Below are 26,906 nucleotides of genomic sequence, written 5' to 3'. Positions count from 1 at the left end.
GACAGCTTGTCCTTTTAGCAAATCTTGAAAATAAGAGACTTTGCAGGTTGAAATCAGTACAGGCATCATTGAATGCATTTATAGAAACAAATAAGACTCAGTAATTGTTAGAACAGAGAATCTCTGACCTGACTTCCTCTTTCAATTGAATTTAATGGAGTTCTTTAGGGACTCATTTTTGTTTTTTAACACACTCACATTTTCTTTTTGTTTTCACTTTTCCTTCTTTCTTTTAGTTTTGTTACTCTCCTCTTTCTCCTTTCTCCCTCCCCTCTCTCTCTCTTTCTCTCCGTCTCTGTCTCTCTTATATTGATTTCAGGCAAGCTTTAGCTTTACCATGGAATCATTTAAAACCATTACTGTCAGAGTTAGGAGCCAGGTTTTGCAATTTTTTCCCCCTTCCTTTTGCTTTTGGGCTTGTTCTCATTTTCGTTTGTATATTATTTTACTTTCTTTTAGACTCTTTTTGGGTTAGTTTCTGAATAATGGTTTGACTAGAGGTGGATGCTTTTGTTTTCTTCCTTTTTAATTTTTTTATGCGTATTAATTCTTTTTGTTAGATACTGAAATTTTAGACTCTTTTAGTTATGTGGGGGCTGATTATTTTATACATTTCTTCAGTTGTTGTACCCGTATGTATGTATATGCCTACCGCAACCCCATTGTTTGTTACTGTTTTCATGGTAAAAATCAGTGTTTGACAGAAAAAGGTTAGAACTTGGAGTATGGCTTGTACCTTTTTATGTGCTAGAATTCTACAGAATAAAGCTCCTTTGATAGGTGAAAAACTGAATACCTTATAATGTTTTGCTGTCGATCCAGAGATTTGTATATCTTTTGTGTTGCATGTGTTGGATGAGTGATCTATGCTATATTCATATAAATTCTTTGTATTTCAAAGATGCCTCTCGAGCTTGACCCATAGGGCAGGGGTCGGAGAGCCATTTTGATGATTGAGATCCTTGCCTTTATTTGTTTGTTTATCTTTTTTGCAACGGTTTGGTGAGATTTTATCCATCCCAAAAATTTGCAATAAGGTAACTAACTTGCAGATATTTGCAATAAAGTAACTTACTTGCTATGGCTTTGAATATTATACAAGCATTATAAACTGACAGCTTGTATCAGTTTGTATGTTGTTGTCCCAAGTTCTTATAACCAAATTAGTTTAGCATTGGGAATATTCATAACATGTATGTAACTTTTTGTTCAGCTACTAATGTATGTGATTACATCAAACCTGTTTGCTGCCAATTTTAATGAAATTCATAGATCCCATGAAAAAATTTAATACTAGAGGATCTGTTCTCATCTTAGAACATAATGTTGTGATATGCTCTGTTCTCTCTCCTTGTGTTTCAACCTTTTGTTTATACCTACATTTTTTAATATTTGTAGGATGGACGCGAAAAGGTTTTCCGGATCAAGATGGATACACAGATGTCGAAGCTTATAGCTCGATATTGTGAGGATAGGCAGTGGGAACCTCACACTGCAGAATTTCTACTTAATGGACTTCGTTTTCCAAGAGACAAAACACCAGCACAGGTAAGTTATTTTTGTGTGCAAGCCTCTCAAAGAACAATTTAATATTGCCAGAAGTTTCAAAGTTGAGATTTGCGTGTTTGAGGTGCTACATCTTATTATTGTCATGGCTATAGACCAATTGCTATTCTGCCTGGATTGCAAAATTGTTAACCTTTTCTTCCTTATTTTATTTTATTTCCATTTGATGATATTCCCTTTTAAAGTTTAGATTTTCCACGATTTGTAGCTCAATCTGAAGGATAATGTTCTAATTGAAGCCATGATGCACCAGAATGGAGGTGGTTCCAAAGCCTTTTCAATGCATGCTCTATACCTTTAGTAACGAAAGTCTGTAGTTGTAGTACTTTTATGATGTCAAATCTGTGCCGAGTCTCTACCTGTATTAGGTTAACCTTAAATATTTTCATAATTGGATAGATTTGTTAAACTTGGATTATGCTATGGCCTGTTTTACAGGTTGATGTATGTTTAAATGTTTTATGGGAACAAATTAGTTGCCTTTTGGCATATAATAGCATTGCACAATTGCATTAAGACTGTATGCTTCCTCTATTGCGGTTCTAATGGGGAAATTGACCTCATGGAGAACTTCGTATCAGTAGATAAATTAACAAACAGATGATGCCATGGCCTGACTTAATTACTCTGAACTAGAGAGTTTGAACAATTACCTCATCTGTAGATTCAGAAAGTGATAAAAAGAGTAGATAAGGTAGAGCAACTAATAATACCACATGCGATCATGGATCCAAAAGAGACTGGGAGATGGTAGCTGAGAACTCACATGAATTAGCAATTTTGACATCCTTGGTTTTAGGCTAGGCCATGAGACATGAATTTCTTATAGTTTGGCAATTTGTTGCCATTTTTTACTAGACTGGAGTTCGAGTTAGCATGAAGCATAAAAATTGGCTGGTAAGAACTCCTGATGACAAGAAAAACAAAACAGGAAAAAAGAATATTACCATGGTCGTGTGTGATAAAAGTTAGATGAAAATGCCCTTCTAGCAGGGATTATCAGGTGCATTATTCAAAGTTAATTCAGTCAACTAAAACTCAAGTAGTGCGAATACATTGTGTCTTGAGATGCTAACCAATCAAAGGCTATGAGGACTGGCGTTGCTGTTCCAAAATGGGACACCTGGTGATGATCAGTTCCTCCAGTGGCAGCAAATGGAGGTATTCTGGTACTGCCTTTAGCTTGGGGCAATCATAAAGAGATAAAGAGCGCAGGCATGGCATTGCTCTTCTTGTTACTGCACTGACATTACTGCTGCTACAACTTGAACTACCAGCAACAGCAGAAGAGGTGGTTATTTCCTCCCAATTTTCCCACTCAACCATAAAGCGAAAAGTGAGCTCATTCAACTTTGGGAATGCAACAAATGATTCTTTGCAATAAACATCTGTAACAGGATCTATACCAAGCAACTCAGCACTCACAGATTTCAAACTATTGAAGTGCCCTATTAAGAGTTTTTCCAAAGATGGTAGTTTTCCTAATGGAGGCAACTGTAGACAGTTTATACAACTCAAGAGTCTCAAATGTTTCAGCTTTGTTAGCAAGGTTATCCAATTAGGAAAAATTGATCCACCATAGTCATAAACCTGCAAAGCTTCTAGCTCTGGATGTGGTTGCAAAACTTCAATTACATTTTCCATTGCCTCTTTGACCCCAAATGAAAATACCAGATCCAAACTCTGAAGGTGCTTATTCGTCAAGTCTGCCTCTTTCGCTTTATCTGTATCCACAACCTTCTCTAACCTGCTTATTTCAAGGTGCCCTCTTAGATACTTGAGGTTTTTCAGTTCTGCAATATTACATCCTTCCTTATTCTCACTCACAACAAACTTGGTTAACATGCGAAGGTTGCTTAACCTCTCAATGCCTTGTGGGAAGATATTCAGGCAGTCAGTCTCTCTAAGATTAAGGTGTCTCAGGTTTTTCAGTTTTCCCAATCCTCCAGGTAGTCTCTGAAGCCGTTTACAACGATCAAGGTTCAAAGTCTGCAAATTATATAAATTAGACAGTGTATTGGGCAGCTCCTCCAAGTCCAATTTAGACAAATTAAGCCATCTTAAATGCAAAAGTTTGCCAATCTCACTTGGAAGTCTTGTAATCAGAGTATGACTCAAATCCAAACCCCTAAGAGATGTCAGGCAGTTAAATAAATCACCCGGTATGGATCTTATTCTGAATAAATCACCTGGAACTGTTAACATTTCCTTCTGTAAGACCAGCAATGTTCGTAGATTTCTGAAATTATAAACAGAAGGATGGAAGTATTCCATTGGACCAATTAAGGTCAGGTGACGCGTTCTTGTATGCAACATATCTAACCCCGAAATATGTCTCTCATCAACATCAATAATTAAGCATTCATTCTTTGTAAGGAACTGAGCAAAGTCATGCACGATTTCATGCATCTTGCAAGTGATCTTTCTAGGATCATCCATGTCTCTTTCCAAATCTTGGAAAAATGAACGCATTGCTAAGTTGTCAAAATACTCGGCACCTTTTTGCTCCATGTCCATGCTTCCTGAAGGAACAAGAAAACCCTGAGCCATCCAATGGTGTATCAAAGTTTCCTTATCCATCTTGTAATCTTTTGGAAATATGGCACAATAGGTAAAACAGCGTTTCATGGGAGATGGCAAGTCATAATAACTCAACAGCAGAGGTGTGAAAATTCCCCTTTCAACCTCTTCTATTTCCCACAGTTCACTATCAAGGATATCCTCCCAGGCTTGCTTTGTTTCCTTGAAACGCATTAGACTCCCTAAAGTTTTTAAAGCCAGAGGCAACCCTTTGCACCTATCTGCAATTTTTCTACCAGTTGCTTCCAAATTACAGCGATCCTCTCTACTCTTTCCATAAAATGCAAATCTGCTAAACAATAACCAAGAATCGACAGGTGACAACTTCCCTAGAGAGAGCCTATAGCAGGCTTCCATCATCATTGAAGCTCTCTCATTCCTTGTAGTAACTAAAATTCTGCTTCCTAATGCTGCAGATCCAAGAGGAACTTTTAATGGTTCCCAAATCTGGAAGTCATCAATCCTCACATCATCCAGCACAAGAAGTATCTTCTTTCCATTGACAGAGTTTTGTAGTTGCCTCTGCAATTCAGGCCAAAACAGATATGGACGGTGTATTTCGGTAGCTTCAATGATCATTTTTGCTATCAGTGTCTTATCAAAAGATTCAGAAACACAAACCCATATTTTATGTTCAAAATGGGTATTAACCGTTTCATCATTAAAGGCCAACTGAGCTAGAGTTGTCTTTCCCATCCCTCCCATACCAACTATAGACACAACACCAGGACCATTAGGGCTAATTTCTTCTAAACTATCATCACACAATTTGCTTATCAAAGTATCCTTATCCAATTCCCTACCACGCACCTCTGAAACATCAATTAAAGGTGTAGTTTCTAATCTCTCTGGTTCTTCACTCCTCCCTTCTAAGGAAAAATGGTATCTTTCTTTCTCAATTGCAATCAAATCTAATCTTTCTTTAATACCCTTCATTTTAATGCCCATATCATGATGCACAACAGTTTGATTGAAACAAAATAGTGGAGAAAGGTACGGAGAGAAGCATACCATTTTCTTGGAAAATAAAGATTTGTCTTTTCTAATCCTCTCAATTTTGGGTCTATATATCTTGGTGTTCCATTCATCTAACAAGTCATCTAAGTCATAAGATATGGCTTTGAGCCCTTCTAACCAAACCTGCACACTACTTTCTTTCACTTGCTTTTTTTCTGCATCATTAAGCACAGCCCTTATTGCAGTGAGTGCAGTAGTAAGCTTTTGAACCTCTTCTGGCCCTCCAAACAATAATCTTGCTTCTTGTTGAATCTCTGCTTGCAGAATAGAAGTCAATTGTTGCAATACTACTGATACAAGTGCATCTGCCATGATTGAAGCAGAAATATGCAGAGAATTATGGAGTCAAAGAAAGATATTGCTGGAGAGATCAAAATTAAAAATCACAAACAATCAAACGCTATTGCAAAAGTGATTTCCATTTGGATAAATCTATTAGCATGTGACATGTGGAATCTATATGGACCTACTTTCTTTCTCTTTTCCTTTTGTTGACTTTATTGTCTGCTTGTTCAACATAAAGTATCAAATAAAAAGGCAATTGTGTAACACTTCTCTGCAGAGAGAACCAAGAGAAAAATTTACTATACTTAATATTTGTATATCTTACTGTCAAAAATAACTTTTTTTTTACTATACAGATTATAGTTTTATGCAAATATTTTTTTTTTTTTTATAATTTGATAAATAATCTAATTTTGATTTGAATTCATCAAATCAATTTATGCTACATTAAATTTTTAAACTAGTAAAATATGAAAATAATTTAATGGACTCAACTCCATAGTTCAGAAGCCAACACAAGCTAGCCAAATCTCTTGCTGGGCTCGGTTGGATTATAGCGGTATAAATAATCATTCACAGGACATGGAATTTGTGATATATTAGAGAGGAGTTTGAAGAATTCTGTTATGAAGGCGATTACTGCAATTGGGTTTCAGCAATTATTCACAAAACAAAAGAAAAAACATCGAATTTTACAATATCATAAACTTAGCTATAAGGTTTCTGGTACATGTAATTAGTCTGAAATTAAAACTTTTCATAGATATATGTATCAGTGAACACATATTCTATATTCATTTGGCTTAAAAAACTGCAGATTTAGTGAATTTCAACAGGTTAACTGAAATTTATAATAAGATTCCTGTAAAGAAACCAGGTTCAACTTTTAATTCCATTAAGATTATGTATGTAAAGTGAAACTACAGGATTGACATTCAAGTTTAAAACATAACATGAAATCATTCTAACGCATTTGAGCCCAAATCTCCTGCAGCTCTGCACGAAATACTGTCAACTCCTTTATTTTCTGGTTCAAGCGAGGCAATACGACAGCCAATGTAGGGCTTTGATTTTTCTGAAACATTTCTAATACATCATCACAATCATCGGCATATAATTGTTGAATGCACCTCTTGAAATGAATCTTGGATAATCCATCGAGTTCTTCTTCTTTAGCACCTTCAGATAATTTTGTTGCATATTCAGCAGCAGATCTTAACCAGCTCAATTGCATGTCTGCCTCATACCTATCCTCTTCACGTTTCAGCTCGATTTCTTCCTTCTGAATTCGATGTGTTTCTTCTTTATGTGGTTTATCATTTTCTGACTGTGAACTCACACAAACCCATCTGTCATTCAGTAATTCTGACAGTTCATGTTGTGCTCTTTTTGAATGATGATCATCTTTCCCGGCTAACCGATAACTTGGACTGCAGTACTCTTTGCCCATTTCAAGTTCTTCATCTGTGTCTTTGCTCTCTGCACTTCCTGACCAAAACCAATCACCATTCTCACAGTTCTTGAGGAAAAGCTTGAACTCAGCTTTAAGTTGAGGAAACTCATCTAACATACCATTAATTCTTTTCTCTAAGGCATCTTTATTGATCTTTCCACTGCTGTAACTGCAAAAGCACCCCAAGAATAACAAATAGCTCTTCTCAGATAGTTTCTGTTGAACTTTCTTGAAATAACCAAATCCCTGTTTTGCCAATTCTCTTTCTTTCTCACGGTTCAAGCCATGCAAAGCTACATCGTCCTTCTTCTCACAGACGATGAGAGCGTTCTCCATTGATGATGACGGCGGTAATGATTGATTGTCGGAAGAATCAACCACCATGGTTTTAAGGAACTCATTCTTCAAATCTTGATGGTCTACTAACAATGCCAAAACATCAATGTGAAAATGAAAATCTCTGGCTTCTCTAACTCTAATTCCGTAATAATGCAAAACTTTCAAGAAGGCTATGTAAAGATTCTCATCACGTTCCTGTAACTTGTTGATAAGATCTTTAAGCGGTTGATAAAAAACATTACATCTTAAATCCTCTTCCCGGCAATCATCAGGAACACTTGCATCAGGGTTCCTTGGACTCTGGATCTCCATGTTTGTGTTTTAATACTTTGTTTTTCAGTTGCTATAGAAGAGAAAAAGTGGAACGGTTGAAAGTAGATTTTATTTATACACGAAGACACATCCTGATACTATAAGGACTGTCGGATAAGAAATTCCAATCCTATAAGAAATAAGAAAAATCTATATATTATGAAGACATAGGATAATCTTTTACACATGGGATTAGATTTTGACATGTGTCTCAGGAATTAGGGAAGAATATACATCCTAAAACATTTAAGTTTTAACATATTTGAATGTGTGGACATTATTCTTGGGTGTAATTTTTATATTTTTTTAATTAATATTTTTTATTTGAATAATTATATTAGATAATAATTCTAATTCTTAAAAAATTGCATCCATTAATTTTTTTTTCTATTTAACAATTATTTTTAATCCTTAAAAAATATTAATGACATTTTTAATAATAATTTTATATAATTAATATATCAGTAATAAAGAATCAAATATTTTTAATCCACTACTGTAACTGCGAAAACACGTTAAGAAAAACGAATAGCTCTCTTCTCAGACAGTTTTTCTTGGAACTTTCTTGAAATAAGCAAATCCCTGTTTTTCCAATTCTCTTGTTTTCTCACAGTTCAGGCCATGGAAAGCTTTACTGTCCTTCTTTTCACAGACGGTGGGAGCGTTCTCCATTGATGGTAACGATGATGATGGTAACGGTGGATTGTAAGAAGAATCAAACATCACTACTTTAAGGAACTCATTCTTCAGTTCTTGAACAATTCCGAAACCTCATCAATGTGACCACGAACATCACTGCCTTCTCTATTTCTAATTTCGTCAGAATGCAAAACTTGCAAGAAAGCTTTCTCATCACGTTCCTTTAACTTGTTCATAGAATCTTTAACCCGTTGATGTAAGACATTACATCTTAAATCCTCTTCTTGGCAATCTGGAACACTTACATCATCGTTTCTTGGACTCTTGATGTCCATGTTTGTCTTTTAATACTTTGTTGTTTAGTCGCTATAGAAGGGAGAAAGTTGGCGATGAATACATAATAATGGTTGAAAATCGATTATATTTAGAAAAAACCCATTATTAAGCCTTGAACTATTCTGTTCTATTTTATTTGAGCACTTGGCCCTTGCATTTTTATTTTGATTTTATTAATTACTTCTTATATATATTTTATAAGACTTTTATTTATTCAATTAAAATCTTGTATTTTTATTTTAATTAATATTTTTATTTAAATTATTATATTAATTATTTTTAATTAGATAATAATTTTAATTCTAAAAAAGTAGCATCTAATAATGATTCTTAAACTTAAAACATATTAATGACATTTTCAATGATAATTTTGTATAACTAATATATCAATTAATAAATTAACGAATTTTTTTTTATTCTTATACGATATATTATCAATTATATTTTTCTTTGAATTGTTATAATATATATTTATAATTTAATATTAAATGATTTCATACATATAAATAATTTCTTTAAAAAATTCAACTTAAATTTTAGAATAGAAATAATTATAATAAAAATAATAGCAATAGTTATAAAATGCACAAAGATAATTAGTTCTTTATTATTCAAAAAGTCTAAATTAGTTCGCTGAATTGTAGTAAATATTTTTTTTATATAATTACATTGGAATTACTTTTAAGAAACCTATTTATTTTAAATTTCAATAAAACTGGTTATTCTTATAAAAAAAAAATCAAATGAATTACTTGCAAAAGATTAAAATTCTGGAATTTCAATAAAACAATTTAAATCAGACTTAAAATCTCCCACTTCCATTTATGGGCGACTTTTGAGATGTGCTTCTTCTTAGATTTATAATAATTGGTATCAGAACATATCCAATCCTAAGGTGTTTTCTTTTTTCCTTTTCTCTCTTCATTCTCTTCCTATTCTCTACCAATTCTCCTTGGATTATTGAGAGAGATATGTTTATTTAATAATTAAAGTTACTTGATTAGTTTCTTGACCTGACGTTCTTGCTAAATTCTATTTGCATCGCCAATTTGCTTCTGCTGTATCACAGTATAATGTTATAGACACTACCAATGTGTCTCTAATGAATGTATGTCCATTCAGCTTATCCAGAAGTTACAACTTAGAACACAAAAATATTTTTAATAGATTGATATCATTGGGTGTACTTCTCACACTAATTTCATTCTATTAATACACACTGCAATTTCTGAAGGCAACAGTTTTAATCAAATTGGTTTAAATTCATCAGATTGCTTACATGTATGCTGTATTTGGGTTGGAAACCCCACTTGAGAAAATGGAAAAACTTTTGTAGCTTAACTAATCATATCAAAGCAAACCCAGAAACGCACGGATTCGCCTAACTTCCAGACTCAAGCCGGTAAGTGGAGCTTTACATTGTTCTTCCAGCTGCAGCCCGAACCATAAATGGTTTCATCACCTTGTGCAAATATAAGTTCAAGCCTATTGATTTAAAATGGTTCAAGCAATTACCTTTGGAAGTAATAGTAGAAGAAATCAGCATACAGCAAAGTCTGAACGAGTCCTGATATCCATGCTGCAAGAAAACGACAATTATGATAATGTGAAGCCTCAAACTGCATGTGTCTATAAAAGCAAATATGTGTGCACAGTGGAGGAAGAGAGGAAAGTGGGGGAAGTGGGAGGCAAGGAGACAGTCATACTTATCCAATGCACATAGTGTGGCTCCGTAAAGTAGCGATATACCCAATTTAATATGTACAATGCTCTATATGCCCTGCATCAGGAGAAGTACAGAGGATAAGTACACTAATTTCATTTAAACATTCAGACAATTCCATATATCTTCCTTCCCTCTCATGTCAGCTTAACATCGTCCGAAAATGTTCTTCTCAATGAAAAATTCCTATTTCCAACAGGAAATTCAGTTTGTTTTAATGAAAGATAAAATATTTCTTCAAGCAACATAGGGCAAGTACATGCAAGCACCACTGAGAGACAGAATCCTTGCCATAAAATTAATTAGATAAAGAATACATAATAGCAATATACCCCAGGAGAAAGACATATTGTCCAGTCAAGTTGTCGATATTTCTTGTTCTCTGCAACAATACAAGCTGAGGAAGTATAGCAACAGCTTCCAGATACAAGGAGAATGTCCACATTACCTGCTCAAGCATAATTTTGGTCATATAAGCGTGAAAAAAGTATGACAAAAAAAATAATACTGACCAGATTAACTTCTCAATAGAGATGTGTTGATCAACAAAAATTATAAATTACCTTTTCAATAAACAAAAAGATTAAATTATAGAATCATAAGTACATGTAAGCCATATGAGCCTCACAGATGGAGCCTATGCCTCTGTAGATTTATATTTTTGTACACTTATAGGATACGTACTTGCAGAATAAGAATCCTTGAGAAAATTATTATATACAGAAGACTGCAGAAGAATCAAAGAGAAAACAAGATGGAAAAGCATTCTTACCTCTTTGAAGGTAAACCTTTCATGTATAAGAAGGGCAAAAATTAGGCAGGGCGCCACAAGAAAAAAATGGCGAAATGTGTCTTGCTCCTTATCATAAGATCTACGAACCAGCTTGTGCCTTCGTATGTACCAAACAATAGATAAAGAGCTTCCAAGGAATATCAACTTCATCATAGTATTATAAAATGATATGAAACTGGTGAATATATCCAAGTAGCGAGTTGCAAATACGAGGGCGTACAGTTCCTGAGTCTTTAAAGAAACACCTATAAATGACATGGGAGTGAAAAATATAAGACAGACAACTGAACAGAATAAAGCAGCTAGTCACAGTCATCACTACATGCATGAGGATAACAAAGTTCAATTGCTTTTACCGATCACTCTTCACAAGACAGTGTCAGATGGACTCGAAAACCAACAAGTTATAACCTTAAACAAGGATAAAATGATATTTCATGCAAGAATGGGGAGTGAAAGAAGTACTTTAATAACTAAACAAAGGGATATGAAAATGGAATCTAAAAGAGGGTTCGTCAACATAAAAAAATGAAAATGATATCCCATCTTTATAAAATCATTCCACCATGATACATGCTTTTAGATATTTTTGTAATGCAAAATGATACTTCCTAAAATGTAAGATTATAACAAAATTCTTCGTTTTTCATATGGCCATAACATAACTACTTGCACCTTTTTTTACTTTCTAACATGTGCATATCATTTTTGAAATGTTAGTTTTTCTCTAAGATTAAGCTTAAAGGACGAGTGCTACAATTTCATGAAGGAGCATAGAACAAATAGAGTATTACCAACTTATGGCATTATGTCTATCGACAATTGTGAGAATCATATTCATCTCATTTGTAGTTTCAAATAGAGTTTGTTTAGTAACTGAAGAGCACGCCAGATCTTCTTTCAGAGATGGCAGAAAAGAGGAGGAGAACAGTCATCACAAATATACTTTCTTTCTACAGTTAACAATCCATTTGTTTCTCACCTATTTTCAGACTGACTGCTGATCTATGCTCCTATATTACAAAGCATAATTGAGAAACCCTAATAGACCTGATTTAAGGCCTATTATGCTCCTACATTGCAAATTACCATACTCCAATTATCTTAATAAAGGAACTGCAGCACAGGTGCAACAAATTTAAATCAAGTATACGAAATATTGGATAAAATCTTAAATACTGTCATAAAGATCATGGCTTTACATGTTCCCCACAGAAATATAAAAGGTATTGTGTTAAGGCACATAGCATACACACCATTACAGTCACAAAACTGTGTTGTTCATCCAAACACGTGAAGACAAAAAGAAGCTGTACAAGTTTAGAACATAACTACACCAGCATAAGAATCACAATCATTTCACCTCAATTAACCATAAACACGATTACCAAAATCTTAAACAAAAGCAATTTTTTTTCCAAAATTCCATGAATTCTTTTTTTTTTTTTTTGTCTCCCAGTTTTGTTCTTTCCGAGAATAACCCATCAGCATACAAAGCTATATGCATTGAAACAACAACTTTTACCACCTTCATACATTAACACACACAGCTCAAATTAAACACAAATCATTTACTCAATTCAGCTATTTCAGTAAACCACATTGTTTCAAGATTTTTAAAAACCCAATTATCAATAACAAAAAGAACATATAGAGAATTGAAACAAAAAAAAAACAAAAAAAAAAAACATGAACATGTATAACCAAAATAATGTAGGCTCGTACCAGCACAAGATTTGATGGTATGGATCTTCAGAAGCAAAACAAGAACACTAGCCAAATGGGTCATGTCCCCAGCTAACCTGAATATATTCATCCTCTTCCTTCTTCTGTATATATTTACAGAATAGAAGCTTATGTTATGTAAAAAGGGTTTTTGGTTTGGTACTTGGATCAACCGGAAACTGTTTTGCCAAAAGGATCTGGTTCAATTTCCCCAGATCTCCAATTGACCCAATAATTTTTAAAAAATAAATTTCAGGCTTTCTTTTGTCTTCGCCGGGAATATATGAGAGAAATAAAAAGGAAAGTTAACGGCTACCGGAATTTATTTTTAAGCTTCAAGAATTGTAGAAATTGGATAATTCCGCTTCTGTTAATGGGCTTAGCCCAATCTCTGTTTCAGGATATTCGTTTTAGCCTAATAAGTTAATATAGATTTCCAGAGATAAACTTACTACCCCAAAAATCTTCTTATTACTATTAAGTATAAACTTGACTTATATTTCTATCATTTCTTATTATCCTATAATACATATTAATGGAACAATTAAAAATAATATAATTTTTTTTTATTTTTGTGAAAGTAATATTAATATGAAAGAATATTTACTTCTTTTTTAATTTATTCATAAGAAGCTCTATAAAAATAAATATTCATCTTTTAAAAATAAAAATTTAAATTCAAAACTTTTCACTTTCTATGAACAAAATCTCAAGATATAACTTTTACTTTTTAGTATTAGTTATAATTCTGAACTAAATGATCTCCTAACACATTTATACATATAACTAGAAGTAGATAAAAACATAACTTAAGAAATGATTTCCTTTACCATAAAGAAAAATATTAATTAAGAAAATTTTAAAGATAAGACTATTAATTTTTTTTTTTTAGCATAAGTTGCATGAAAACATAAATGAAAAATACCACAATATAATATATTTATATATAAAATTAATATTAATAACTCAATATAAAAGTTTTATTAAATAAAATAAAATATCTAATAAATAAAATACTTATATCATGATAATATTTTTTAATAGAATTTAAATAAACAATAATCACTTACAAAAAAATAAAAATATGAAGGTGATAAATGGTTAGTTTAAATTTCGTTATCCTTTTTTTACTAAATTTTTATTATGTTTGTTATCATCAATATTATTATCAGCAAAAAGTAGATATAAAATAGTTCATATATATTAATAACTAAATGAAATATAATTATATAATTAATATATTTGGTCATAATAGCATACAGTAAATATTATTATAAAAATTTATTTTTTGATTTACACACTAAAATGCTAATTAATATTTTTTAGATTTAAAAAAAATGTTATTTATTATAGACTAAGAGAAGAACATCATTCTTTTAAATGTAAAATAATAACAAATATATATTAATAGTAAAGATTAAAAATCATAATATAAAAAATCAAATAAATAGGAAAAATTTAAATATCTTTCTCAAAATAGTAAATCTAATTAAATAGAAAAAAGAGTAAATAGAGAAAAAATAAAAGCAATTTTAAAATAAAAAAAGTTCTCAGAATCTTTCATAATATTTTAAAACAAAAAAATCTAAAATAATAAAAATTATTTTAAAAAATTTCAACAAAATTTGAATGTATAAAATATAACCAAACACATTTTAAAATTTCCTTACAAGGTAGAAGAATAGCTAATCAAATCTGATCCGAACAGACAAAACGAAAGTACTCCAACGTTAGATCCAGTGGCGTGTAAATATTCTTAAAAAGCGTGAGGCGTGGAATTCGAAGTCAGACACAGTGATTAATCAAAAGTATACTCAACTTTCAGTTAACAAACGGTTAAAAACACCCAAAAAAGGAAAAAAAAAAAAGAAGAAGAAAAAGAATTTTCTGCGGTGACAGTGACAGTGACAGTGACATAACAACAGCAGCAGCAGCAGCACTCGGAAAAAAGTCTTACAGATTACATCATGAGCCCATACCATATAATATATATATAAACCCTTTCTTAACTTGCACATGTGAAATGCACCACCACCTTTTACACTCCAACTCCAAAACTAACCAGATTCCCTCCCTCTTCTAATGAATCCTCTCTTTCTCGATTCTTGTTCCTTCATGCAAGGTCTTCAATACAATAGATGTAATATGGGGTTGCTGTCAGTGCCTGTTTTTGCACTGTCTTTTTATGTTCTATTGAGCTCAGCAACTCTCGCTGCAGCTCATGGCCATATTCCCACAACTCTTGAAGGACCCTTTAAGCCCAGAACTGTCCCTCTTGATCAGAGCTTCCGCGGACATGCAATTGACTTGCCCGATTCTGATCCTCGTGTACAGAGGACTGTTCGAGATTTTGAGCCTGAGCAGATTTCTGTTTCCCTGTCTTCGACCCATGACTCTGTTTGGATTTCTTGGATTACAGGTTCTCTTCATATTTTTTTATCTTTTATCTTTTCATTGTTGTTGTTTTCGGTTGATTTGATAATTAAGATTTCCTTTTCTTTCCTGTGGAAGATAAGGTAAGTGTATCAGTTGATTTAGCTTTCCTTTCTTTGGTGTTTGCTTATGCAATAGAAAGTGCCAAGATTAGTAAATATATTCAAGAGTTTCTGTCAATAAGTTGGTGACATAGTTGTTGTTGTCATTTCAGAAGATTATGCTTCCTTGCTTTTTCTTGCACCAAATTAGAACATGTTGAAGGATGGTGCAAATGAGTGAATTTTTCAGTAAAATCCAACCTCAGTTGACAAGTTTTGATTTTCGAGATTTTGAAACTGGATTGATATTGCACTTGTGAATTTCAAATAGCTCCCAAAAGGTCATTATCCAGTTATAGTCCTCAAGCATTGATGTGCATTATTTGCAATTATTTTTGTGCACTTCTTGTCGATGAATATTAATGGAGGAGTTATCTAGTGGCATGAAATGAATTATGGGTTTCACCAACTTTAAAAAACTAATTCTTTATAACGTTGAATTAGTATTTTCTAAGAGCTTAACTCGTTGAATTCATTTACTATATTTGCATTTGAATGAATGAGAAAATTGATTGTTGCAAATTCATGAAGAACAGGTAGTTATTCGTCTGGATTGGACTGTTAATGAATGTCGCTTGGGTTCAATTTACAGGTGATTATCAAATTGGGGACAATATAAAACCTTTAAATCCTAGTGCTACGGCCAGTGTTGTTCGATATGGAAGATCAATATTTCCATTAACTCATCAAGCTACTGGTTATTCTCTTGTCTACAATCAACTGTATCCTTTTGAAGGCCTCAAAAACTACACTTCTGGCGTCATACACCATGTTCGACTCACGGGTATAATTTCATAAATTTCATTGCAGTATTATCTCCATTTCTCTGTTATTTGCACTACTTTTGGTTATTTGTTCTGATAGCAATAAAGTTATACGAAATTAAGCACTTGAATTTCCCAAGTCATGCCTGGCCTTCTAATGTTTCTGCCTTTACTTGGACTTATTGCGTTGCGAAATGTCTTTCTGCAGGGTTGAAACCTAATACAACATATTTTTACCAGTGTGGAGATCCTTCTATACCAGCAATGAGTGATATTTATCACTTCAGGACTATGCCGGCTTCAGGTCCGAAGAGTTTCCCCGGCAAAATAGCAATAGTTGGAGACTTGGGACTCACATACAATACAACTTCAACAGTTGATCACTTGATTAGCAATAATCCTGATCTAATTTTATTGGTTGGAGATGCTACATATGCTAACTTGTATCTCACCAATGGAACTGGGGCGGATTGCTACAAATGTGCTTTTCCACAAACTCCCATTCACGAAACCTATCAGCCTCGGTGGGACTATTGGGGAAGGTAAAATTGCAGCTTCTTATAGTTCAAAATTACAAGTTCTTTTTCTTTTTGTAAGTCGGTGGTTTTGTCAGTAATCTATCCATAGCAGCAGTTGATATAGCTATAATTGCTGTCAATCAGGGAAGATAGATTGTTAAGTCCTGTCAATCTAAAGTAAAAAAAACCTGGTAAAACTGGAAAATTAAGCTTAAAGAAAATAGAGTAGTACTGCTGGTCCTTCTTGTTGTTGCTCATTATTTGCTGGTCAATATTAGTAGCAATCTGGATCATGCCTCATATATTAACTGAAGAATATATTTTATCAGGTACATGCAGCCTTTGATTTCTAGAATTCCCATTATGGTGGTAGAAGGAAACCATGAGATAGAACAGCAAGCTCAGAATCAAACATTTGCGGCTTATAGTTCTCGATTTGCATTCCCATCAAAAGAGAGTGGATCACCATCCACATTCTATTATTCTTTTAATGCAGGAGGGATACATTTTGTAATGCTGGGTGCCTACATTTCCTATAACAAATCAGGTGAAATTTGAGCTCAAGCCAGTTTCTTTTGTTCTTTCCAAGAAGTTGGTGCTCCCAAAATCATTTTGGTCCATGTATATTTTACCTCAGTTGGCAAACTATGTAAAACAACAGAAAGCATTTTCATGTTTCTAAATAAATTGCATTTTTCATTTTTTTTTTTAATTACAGGGGATCAGTACAAGTGGCTGGAGAGAGATCTAGCTAATGTTGACAGAGAAGTTACACCATGGCTGGTGGCTACATGGCATCCTCCCTGGTATAGCACTTATAAGGCACATTACAGAGAAGCAGAATGTATGAGGGTAGCAATGGAAGAACTGCTTTATAAATATGGCGTGGATATGGTCTTCAATGGACATGTTAGTGCCATTCTGCTGTTTTTGCTGACATTTTTTTTTTGCCTTTCTTTCCTGATAAAGTTTGTATTGGCATCATCTAATAATTGGTGGACTAATACGTGAAGAAAAGAAAGAAGATAAAATTATACTCTTTGTAGCTTAGTTAATGCTTTAATGAAGGCATTTAATTTTCTTTTTCCAATGATCAACAGGTACATGCCTATGAAAGGTCTAACCGAGTGTACAACTACACTTTGGATCCTTGTGGCCCTGTCCATATCATAGTTGGCGATGGTGGAAATCGAGAGAAGATGGCAATAACACATGCTGATGAACCTGGTAACTGTCCGGATCCATCTACCACGCCGGATGAATTCATGGGCGGTTTCTGTGCATTCAATTTTACATCAGGACCAGCAGCAGGAAAATTCTGCTGGGATAGGCAACCAGATTATAGTGCATATAGAGAAAGTAGCTTTGGTCATGGGATTTTGGAGGTATGTATATCTCGGTATTCCTCTCAGCATATTATGCCCACACTCCTAATTAACATGAGGAATGGCTATTTCTTAATGATTCTGTCAGGAACTTGTCTGTATTTCACAGTCACAATATTAAATCCTTTAGTTGTCAAGACCTTATAAATTAGTTACTAAGGTACTAAAGGTGTTATAGTCATTCTTCATGTTCATTAACACTTCAATGCAAGAGAATTGAGTCAAGTGGAAGGGCAACATTGACCGTAGACAAACACATGTACTGCAACTCATAAACTAATGGCGAAAAGCAACATTGCAGGTGAAAAATGAGACTCATGCCCTGTGGACTTGGCACCGGAACCAGGACTTATATAGCTCTGCTGGAGATCAGATTTACATAGTAAGGCAGCAGGAAAGGTGTCCTGTTAAACCAAAGGTAACTAAGCTGTTAGACAGTAGGCATATGATGCGAATTATAAATAGCATAATTTGATCTGTTACCGAACAATATTCAATATTCTTTATCGAACTATATACCCAACAATATAAGCCAAAAAACCAAGTATTTAATTTTCCTTGTTTTCTAATATAATTTAGTTTTCAACCATTTTGTCATTTTCTTGCAACTAGGGGGCAATTAATGTCCTAGTAGCTTAGTTTTCAAGAACTGAATTTGCATCTTTCTGTGTGTTGCCTTCGTTAGAAGGTCTTTCCATGAATTCTGAGATCAGATGTAAGAGGCAGAAGGCGAGTCTTGAAGATTGCGAAGCAAAAGCAAGGAATTTTCAAGATTCTTGAACAGAATACCCTGAAAAAGTTCAGATATACATGTTATGGAATAACAATAATAATAAATAAATAAATAATAACAATATCAAGTTATGGAATAATAATATCTGCATACCTTTTTCTGTCTTTGTTGCTAAAAAGAAATTGCGATTATACAAAATGGGTTTGAAGTCAGCAACCACTCGACCAATGTGCAGGAAAACTGTGAAAGGCGTAATTATTAGTTTAAAGCAACAAATACAAGAAGGATTCAACAAGAAGGAAAACAAAAGAACCCAAAAGAAAATAAAAGTGCAATCCGTAATCACTTGAAGGTCAAGTAACAGGGAAATTTAATCCTTGCTGCAAAATTGTTGAATAATTATGGAAATATCAATTTGAGGTACCATTTATTGGAAACCCATGTCAACTTTTTCCTTAACAGTTATTGGAATAATGGCGAATATAGTCATGTATGTTGTATAAGTGCAGATTAAATAGCCATTTATCAGCTATCATGCACATTTGAGAATTTCACAAATTTGAATATATACACAGTACAAGAAACATGCTCTCAACAGTACTTGGACACGGTCTGTCCCAGTTGAGTATTAAACCCGCCTAGCGAGCACTGAATATCTTGTATATCTGTCAGTGTCGGAAGATCCTGGAGAAAAAGAATAAGAGACCAATTGTCCTATGCAGGCACGACATAAATTTATTCGTAGGAACTAATTAACCCAAGTTATATAGAAAACATATTATCAAACATGCAATGCACAAAGCACAACCTAGAAAATCTCTAAGCTATAAGATTAGGATGTTCAGATAAAGACATGTACAACAATGTCAATACTCCTGTTTCTCAAATCATATGTGAAAAAAGGCTTAGATCTGGCCATCTAGTTCTAAACAAAGAAATTGATTTGGTAGAAAATTAGACTGAAGCTGATTAATAATTATAGAACCCATGGAAAAGACCGACAAAACGTTGATAAAAGTAGATTCCTTGGAGAGCAATCTCAAAGATCTCCAAACTCAAATTAACCATAATCCTTTATCCTTTTCATGGAGTCGAAAAACTGGTCTTGATAACCAGCAATATGGCTAAATAATGAAGTCAAGGGCAGTGGTTTCCGCCAATCCAGTACAAAGATAATTGCCGTGCCAAAGTGTGAATTTGATCGGTAACCACAAAAGCACGGATCCTTCCCTCAGCTGGAACAACTAATGCAGCATCTCAGGCCTGCAAAAGAGCATAATGAAAACTCTCTATTGTGGTTGAACCACTAAATAAGTCCCTTCCAGATCTTTATTTTTAGAAATGCAAGGAAAAATGTGAAGGCCATCCCCCCCCCCCCCCAAAAAAAAAAAAAAAAGAAAACAAAAAACAAAAGAATAATAAGCATCTCTGGCAACCCTTACCATATCATGCCATACATACCAGCAGGGAAGAGCTATATTCAAGTAGCAAAGCCAAACTGCATTTCAAGCTGGCTTGAGGGACCAGCTGCTACACACCAGTCTTGAAAGACAATACTAAAAGACCTGTAAAATTCGCCATGAGAGGAAAAGGAAGGGGGTGCAGAAGTGGGGGAGAAACAAAAAAAATATTTTCTCCTGATATATTTCCCAATGTACATAGAGCTCATTACATGTCAAAAAATTGGTATGAATGTATGGTAATTGTTGTTGTACACTCACCTTCTCAATTCAATGCCTCTCTCTCTCTCTCTCTCTCTCTCTCTCTCTCTCTCTCTTGGGGTTGCTGATTGACCCCACACTATCTCAAAGAAGAATCACATGTATTTGAAAAACAAATGGATATTAAGATATCAGATTTTTTCGTAAAATAAGATGTAGGCCTCACATCGAAGAACTTCTTCCAAGGAAACCTCACGCACATAGGCATCGCTGGCATGATACCAAACAGAACTCCCACTTTCATTCTCTGCCTTGCCTTTACTCTTCTGACCTCCTCTCACATAAGCAACGTAATGACCTCCTCTCATTGTTCCCAAATGCTCCACTACCCCAAGCAGACGATATACATATTTCTCCCTGTCTGTACACCTGCAATACCCAAAAATCTGGCATATTATAATTAATTGAAAATCTGCCAATTAGATATTGCATAGCATTTGCGCAAAAAGAAAAATGAACTCGTTTCTCTTATTTAATTAGTCGATTACCATTTCAACCAACACAACTTCATTTCCATCATTCTTCCATGAAGTATGAATCAGAATACAAATCAAGGAGCAAGAACTGAAAGGAGTGCTTATAGAGATGTAGCTGGGGCACAGGAAAGTCATGAGTGTGCTAATGTATAGGATCACAGGATCCATAATACTATGTTTCTTCCATGTACAAAATCTTTTTTAGGTAAAATTTAGGTTATAGAAAGGAGTCTTGTTAAACTTGATATGCATAGTCAAAAATCCCACAGTATGCATGATTTTGTTATGATTCAATGTTCCAAGATCTCTAATACTTTTGGTATGTTCCAAACTATAATTATCTTCACTATATTGAACCGGAAAATTTTTTTCAATGCTTGTGATATTAACTCTTATCTTTCCACCAATTCTCTCAAATAAATATATGCAATTTCTGCAAAAGTAAAGCATAGCTACTGCTATAAATGCATCAAACAATTAGGTCTCAAGAATCTAAATTCTAAAGTCAATAAGGAAACAAAAGGCAGTCATCTTCGCCACTAGTATTTTTAGATTTAAGACTGCACAGCCTTTTACAAAAGTAAGGTATAAAACTAGTAATGCAAAAGGAATAAGATTAATAAAGCAACAAAGCTATAATACTAAGTAATTCATAATGACCTCTAAAAGAGCATTGAGTACCTTGGATCCATATAAGGCCTAAGATCAAGTACATCTCCAAAATTGACATGGCCATTCAATTTACTTAAACGACCACGGGCATCTTGGCTGAACCTCTTTAGATGAATAGTCAAAATAGGTGGGGCTTTATCAACTAGGACTCTCTTAGTTGCATCCCTCTTCACTTTCACTTTTCTAGAAGTTCCTTCTTCATCTTCCTTTGCTCCACAATTTCCTGAGAACTGGGAGTCACCCATCTGATCTTTAGCAGTTGCATATCCGGTGCTACTTGGCTCGCCAACACTAGAGGAACCAACAACTGGACAACTAAAACTTTCTTGACTGCATGATTTATAAGTAGAAGAAGAAAGGGATTGCTCCATAAGAGCAACAGTCATCTCACCCTTCTGTTCATCACCTTGAGTTTCAATTGGGTTTAGTTCATCTGTTTGACCACTTTCAGTTTTTATGTAATTCTGATTAGTCCTATCAATGTTTTCATCATCAGAAACCAAGCTTGCACCTGAGGAGTTGAAACAAGTATCCGTGTTAATACCCCCATTATGGTCTTTGACTTCTATAGAACATAAGTTGTCCTTGTCTAAACTTGAAGGACTTTGGATTTGAGCCTTACCGCCAATTATCATTGTTTCTACTGTGGTTTTAGCTTTCTTCTTGGCTTCTAATCTTTGGCGTTGTAGGGTTTTTGAACAATTCTCGCATTCCCAGGCATTATCATTAGAGAGTAGTTCTGGCTTTATAAAATGAGCCAAACAACTCTCAACTGACACCGGAGAATCACTATTATCAACCTCATCTGGATCAGATTCACTGTTGTTTGCTGCAATAAAACCAGTTTCTGCAGTACCATTGGCTAAGGAGGGCCCTGAAACAGGTCCTGAAGAAACTTCAGGCTCATTGAATAAATCACCAAAGCCATCAAAATCCGCTTCGTCTTGTCCACATCCCACAACAGATGAGGCTTCAGCTTGTCCTTTCATTACATCACCATCCATAACACTCTCCTCTTTGTATGGAAGCAATAGAACTTCAGAGCTTTTAACCTGTGCTAGGACCTCTTCTTCCCAAGGATTCACTGAAGATTCCAGTTTCAGATTTGGCTCTCCATCAACAGGAGACACTTGACTACTCTCCATTATGTCATCATTTGGAATGATATTTTCAGAAAACTGACTTGTCGAAACATCTTTATTTTGCAAAGTCAAATCATGCTCATCCGTAACAGTTTCTTGACCAAGATAATCCATCCATGAGAAGTCATCAAATGAATTTGTTGTCTGCTCCACTGTACCCTCAGTAACTTGCTCATTCTCAGTGTCTGGAATAGTTGAGAAATTTTGGGAGGCTAAACCACTTTTATCAGCTACAGTAGTTAAACAAACAGACTCTAATCCTACAACATCACCTGAAGAAGCCATTGAGTTTTCTGCATGAGGTATGATTGACAGGGTTTGACATGGAGACTCGCTGCTAACTGAGGGGTTTGAACTGCTTTGTGCTGGCACTGCATCTGTATCTTTATTAGCTTTTGCTCGAACCCTTCCCCCTCTCTTTAGTGGCAACTTTGTTTTCTTTGATCTAGAAGCTGGTTGGGCTTTTTTTGTGGCAGGTTTCTTGGTTGGAACTGGTAGTGAAAGATCCAAAAATGGCTCATACACAGTGGAAGAGTACTCACATTCAATACAAGAAACAGTACTACAAATTCGGCCCCCAAATAGAACATCCACAAAGGTAGGGCCATGTTTTGAAGAAATCCCATTTTCCTTAGAAGCATTCACTTGTTTTCTCACAGCCAACTCTTCGGAAGACAAACCATCAAGCAAATAACGCAACAATTCGTGGCTATCTTGCTGCTGGTATCCCCTAAACTGAGGAGCCTTGGAACAGATAGATCCAAAAAAGGATCTTGGACTGATCACATTCTTTATACCAGTCTCTTGTTTTGTTTCAGTAAAGAGCTTCTTCAAAGCAATGGTTAGAGGGCCAAACGATATATCTTGATTGAAGAAGAAATCCCGCAACTTATCTATGGCTAATAGATTTTGCATTACTGAATTGAAGAAGCAAGTGTTCCCCAGATTAACCAGGCCTCTTACGGTGTAACCACTTTTTCCCTCTGTGCTGCTCAATATTGTGCCTTCTGCTTTGATTTCACTTGCAACGCTACCACCTCCAAACCAAACATCCTCAACATCCACCAATGACCTCTGCGATGATCGTGTCTTGATCAAATTTACAACATCCAGTAGTGCATCTTTCTTTTCACCATTTTCCTCTGTCATCTCAACTGGGATTAATGTATTACATGGGAAGCACCAACGTAGATGTGGATTTTCCCATTGGATTATCAACGGGTGGCGGGTTTGTCTAGCATGCCGAACAACATGGCTCTGGGGTGTTGTTGGCAAACCAACTCCACCACAAGCAAAATGCCCACATTCTAAACAAACCCAAATGGCTTTCGATTCAGATTTTGAATCAACTGATCCTTTCTTTTTTCCATGTTTACCCTTTCCCTTTGCCCCTCTCCTATCAGCAACACCTTCACGACAGTCCTCACACTTTAAAGGATCTGAAGACCCAAGTTTCACAGTTAAATTATTCAAATTAAACCCCTTGCCAAGGTGTACACATTGTTTTCTCTCTTTCACCACTGCAACTGTAATTCTCTCATTAACATCAACACTAGGAGTGGTCTGTTGAGGAGCAACTTTAGGAGAATGTGTTGAAACCCTCTTCTCCTTCTGCAGTGAACGACTCTTTTTCTTCACCCTTTTCCCCATTTGTCCCTAAACATCCACCAAAAACCATTAAAAAACAATATCAAAACAAAAACCAACATATGCACCAATAGAAGCCCAATAATCAATCAGCACCAAGAACACTACTACATAGCTAAAACCAATATCCGATATAGAAAAAATATAAACAGCATAATCACGAATCCAAAACTCACTAAGGACATGGTTGGTTTCGAGGTCCATCATGATTGGTTTCAAGTCAATCAATCATAGACATTTAAAATCATATGTATTATAACATCATTGCTATGACAAGAAAATCTGTTAACTTTTATATTAGATAGGCCCCCGTCTAATTTTTTTACCTTTAATAGCAAGCTTTAACTGTTAAATTAACTCATAATACAATATAATATAATACAAAATTGGTAAAATTTTAGAACTTGATACTCAACCCTAAAATGATACCATCTTTATCACTATACAAAACCAGATTAAGCATTAAAGATTACTGGGTTCCACATACAAGGTTAGACTGAGAGTGGGTTGTGCAAAAGGCAAGATAATCACTAATATAAAGTGGAAGAAGATGGATTTAAAGGCTTAAAGATGGCCTATGATAGTCTTTTGAAGGATAATGGACCAAAAGTTGCTTCAGCGTGGATGCCAAAGATCAAGAAAGGCTTTGAATTGAATCACTCCATCATGCCTTTTTAAGCTTAAGGCTTAAAGAAGACAGAAATCTGGAGTAGTGAAAATGCTCTTCTCACCATTCCAGACAGTTTGTGGGCAGAACCATCTCGATACAGAGAAGAATATCTAATAATTATATTTTCTTGTTATCTAATTACAGAAAAAAAACAGTGACAATCTAGTAGGAAGTATAGCCATCACAAAGATCGCTTTGTTGCTTCTTGTAGGCCTGAGTATAATATCTCAGACCTATAGGATTATAAACAACTGTTTGCAAAAGCAACAGCAAACTCAAGACAAACGTAATGGTCACAGATAAAACAACTACACAAGAAAGAGAGACTATTATTAAAGATTTCGGTTTCAGTGAAAAGCAATCATATCTAATAAACATTTCAATGCAATCTTAAAAACACTACAATTGACAACAATATTCTGAATAAAAACCTGAGAATCAATGTTTCCTATGAAATCTGATTTAGTGTAGCAACTAATACTTACTGGCACAAAAAAAAAGATCATAAGTTATCGGCTTCAATGATTTAATAAATCAGAATGGGAGAGTAACCAACCCGAGATTTTCCTAATCGAGAGTCGAGGTCTACCAGATAATCTCTACACTTTAAGGGCTTCCTTTGCACTGGGGGACTTTTTGCTGCAAAAAGAAATTAATGCCACATGCACTCCTTAATCAAAAAATAAATAAAAAAAAAAAACAAGCAAAGGTAGCTGCTAGATAAGTGCAAGTTGAGTATCTTGTGAACTTACATAATTGGAAGGACAATGGTCTGAAGGACTTGAATTAACAAATGGTCTGAAGAACTCAAGTCTCCGCAGCTAAATTAATTCAATTTGGCCAAAGATAGCTTAATTGGAATTTAGAATTTGCAAGGTCAGATTTGGGGGTTTTAGTTCCAGATATTATTTGAAGTCCAAATCTGCAGACATTCACCCTTAGATTGAAGGATGCAAAAGAATATTTAGCATAAGAACTCCAAAATCACCATCAGTGGCATTGGCAGGGGAAGAGTTTCGGCTGCAATCTCATGCTTTCAGCCCTTTCTCCAGCTTGTGTGCCCTACCCTATGCACTTTCTTTTCATTTTCTCATTTCCTAAAAATATCACATTTCTTATCAATTAATTAATAGTGTCAGCAAATTTCCATTTCTAGTTTTTCACAGTTTTAGGAAAATTATATTTGGCTATTACAAGGTTTATATTATGTATATCAATTTTTTTAAATAGCATTTAACTATTGATTTATATCACATTTTATAATATAATATTAAATTTATTTAAATTAATATTTTTTATAATTTTAAAAATATTTAAATATAATTATTCTTTTTGTGTTGCTTTATTAACTTTGAATAAATTTGAGTGTCAATAAAATAATTATTTAGTTTCATATGTTTAATGTAATTAAATAATTTGATTAATTTTAAAGTTAATATAAGAAATAATTGTGTTTATAAATTCATAAATTAATATTTTATTATTTTTATTTTATTTTTTGTAAGATCTTTATTAAACTTTTTATTTTTATAATTATAATTTATGAATTAGTGTAAAGTTACGATACATATTAGAATTGAATTAAAATGAAATTAATTATTTATAGAATTACGGATTTATTAGTAAGAATCATAACTTTTTTTAAGATTAACTAATAATTCTGAAAATTCTCCTATATTTGCATTTTTATATGTATTATAAATTTAAATGGGTAATGATATTAAGTGTTTTTTTTCTTTAGATAATTTTCAGTAGTAAGCTATTTAAATATTTTGAGTAAAAGATTAAAAAAAGTAGTTACTTGATTTTTTATGCAGAAAAAGTTTTATAATAAATTTAATTACAACAGCGAAACTAGGATTCAACACATGAGTAC

General features: G+C 34.0%; 6 protein-coding genes across 14 annotated transcripts; 2 read left to right on the top strand and 4 right to left on the bottom strand.

The window, feature by feature from the left end:
* The first annotated feature begins 198 nt into the window (after positions 1–198).
* LOC8280647 (small ubiquitin-related modifier 2) lies at positions 199–2,060 on the top strand. Its single transcript, XM_002518033.4, has 3 exons — positions 199–379; positions 1,399–1,548; positions 1,775–2,060. The coding sequence occupies exons 1-3, from the start codon at positions 338–340 to the stop codon at positions 1,865–1,867; spliced, it is 285 nt and encodes a 94-aa protein (XP_002518079.1). The 5' UTR covers positions 199–337; the 3' UTR covers positions 1,868–2,060.
* A 436-nt stretch (positions 2,061–2,496) lies between these two features.
* On the bottom strand, positions 2,497–5,853 carry LOC8280648 (putative disease resistance protein RGA4). Its single transcript, XM_002518034.4, has one exon. It carries the CDS (start codon positions 5,473–5,475, stop codon positions 2,653–2,655), a length of 2,823 nt encoding a protein of 940 aa, XP_002518080.2. The 5' UTR covers positions 5,476–5,853; the 3' UTR covers positions 2,497–2,652.
* A 473-nt stretch (positions 5,854–6,326) lies between these two features.
* On the bottom strand, positions 6,327–7,942 carry LOC8280649 (paired amphipathic helix protein Sin3-like 1). The gene has a single exon (XM_002518035.3). The coding sequence runs from the start codon at positions 7,550–7,552 to the stop codon at positions 6,413–6,415; it is 1,140 nt and encodes a 379-aa protein (XP_002518081.2). The 5' UTR covers positions 7,553–7,942; the 3' UTR covers positions 6,327–6,412.
* Positions 7,943–9,668: 1,726 nt separating this feature from the next.
* Positions 9,669–13,095, bottom strand: LOC8280652 (ER lumen protein-retaining receptor). The gene is made up of 6 exons (XM_002518038.4): positions 12,769–13,095; positions 11,023–11,288; positions 10,583–10,698; positions 10,234–10,307; positions 10,043–10,106; positions 9,669–9,958 (listed from the first exon to the last, which is right to left on the bottom strand). Exons 1-6 carry the CDS (start codon positions 12,857–12,859, stop codon positions 9,922–9,924), a joined length of 648 nt encoding a protein of 215 aa, XP_002518084.3. The 5' UTR covers positions 12,860–13,095; the 3' UTR covers positions 9,669–9,921.
* Positions 13,096–14,774: 1,679 nt separating this feature from the next.
* Positions 14,775–19,205, top strand: LOC8280653 (purple acid phosphatase 15). 4 transcript variants are annotated; one of them, XM_015718591.3, is made up of 8 exons: positions 14,775–15,187; positions 15,895–16,086; positions 16,275–16,608; positions 16,914–17,131; positions 17,303–17,493; positions 17,685–17,969; positions 18,271–18,387; positions 18,938–19,205. In XM_015718591.3, exons 1-8 carry the CDS (start codon positions 14,851–14,853, stop codon positions 18,962–18,964), a joined length of 1,701 nt encoding a protein of 566 aa, XP_015574077.2. In that variant the 5' UTR covers positions 14,775–14,850; the 3' UTR covers positions 18,965–19,205. The 4 variants fall into 4 exon arrangements, with proteins under 4 accessions (XP_015574077.2, XP_048234811.1, XP_015574078.2 ...); XM_048378854.1 differs by lacking the exon at positions 18,938–19,205 and adding an exon at positions 18,658–18,866; XM_015718592.3 differs by lacking the exon at positions 18,938–19,205 and adding an exon at positions 18,655–18,866.
* A 1,114-nt stretch (positions 19,206–20,319) lies between these two features.
* On the bottom strand, positions 20,320–26,144 carry LOC8280654 (ubiquitin carboxyl-terminal hydrolase 2). Of its 6 annotated transcripts, XM_048378851.1 has the most exons (6): positions 25,783–26,141; positions 25,587–25,669; positions 22,194–24,369; positions 21,963–22,082; positions 21,581–21,878; positions 20,320–20,792 (listed from the first exon to the last, which is right to left on the bottom strand). In XM_048378851.1, the coding sequence occupies exons 3-6, from the start codon at positions 24,361–24,363 to the stop codon at positions 20,555–20,557; spliced, it is 2,826 nt and encodes a 941-aa protein (XP_048234808.1). In that variant the 5' UTR covers positions 24,364–24,369; positions 25,587–25,669; positions 25,783–26,141; the 3' UTR covers positions 20,320–20,554. The 6 variants fall into 6 exon arrangements, with proteins under 6 accessions (XP_048234808.1, XP_015574074.2, XP_015574075.2 ...); XM_015718588.3 differs by having other exon boundaries at positions 21,963–24,369; XM_015718589.3 differs by having other exon boundaries at positions 21,581–22,082; positions 25,783–26,140.
* Positions 26,145–26,906: the final 762 nt, after the last annotated feature.

Source organism: Ricinus communis, chromosome 9, assembly GCF_019578655.1.
Source record: "Ricinus communis isolate WT05 ecotype wild-type chromosome 9, ASM1957865v1, whole genome shotgun sequence".
Lineage (NCBI taxonomy): Eukaryota > Viridiplantae > Streptophyta > Magnoliopsida > Malpighiales > Euphorbiaceae > Ricinus > Ricinus communis.
The sequence above is the reverse complement of the archived record's forward strand: the minus strand, read 5'-3'. Positions and strand labels throughout refer to the sequence as shown.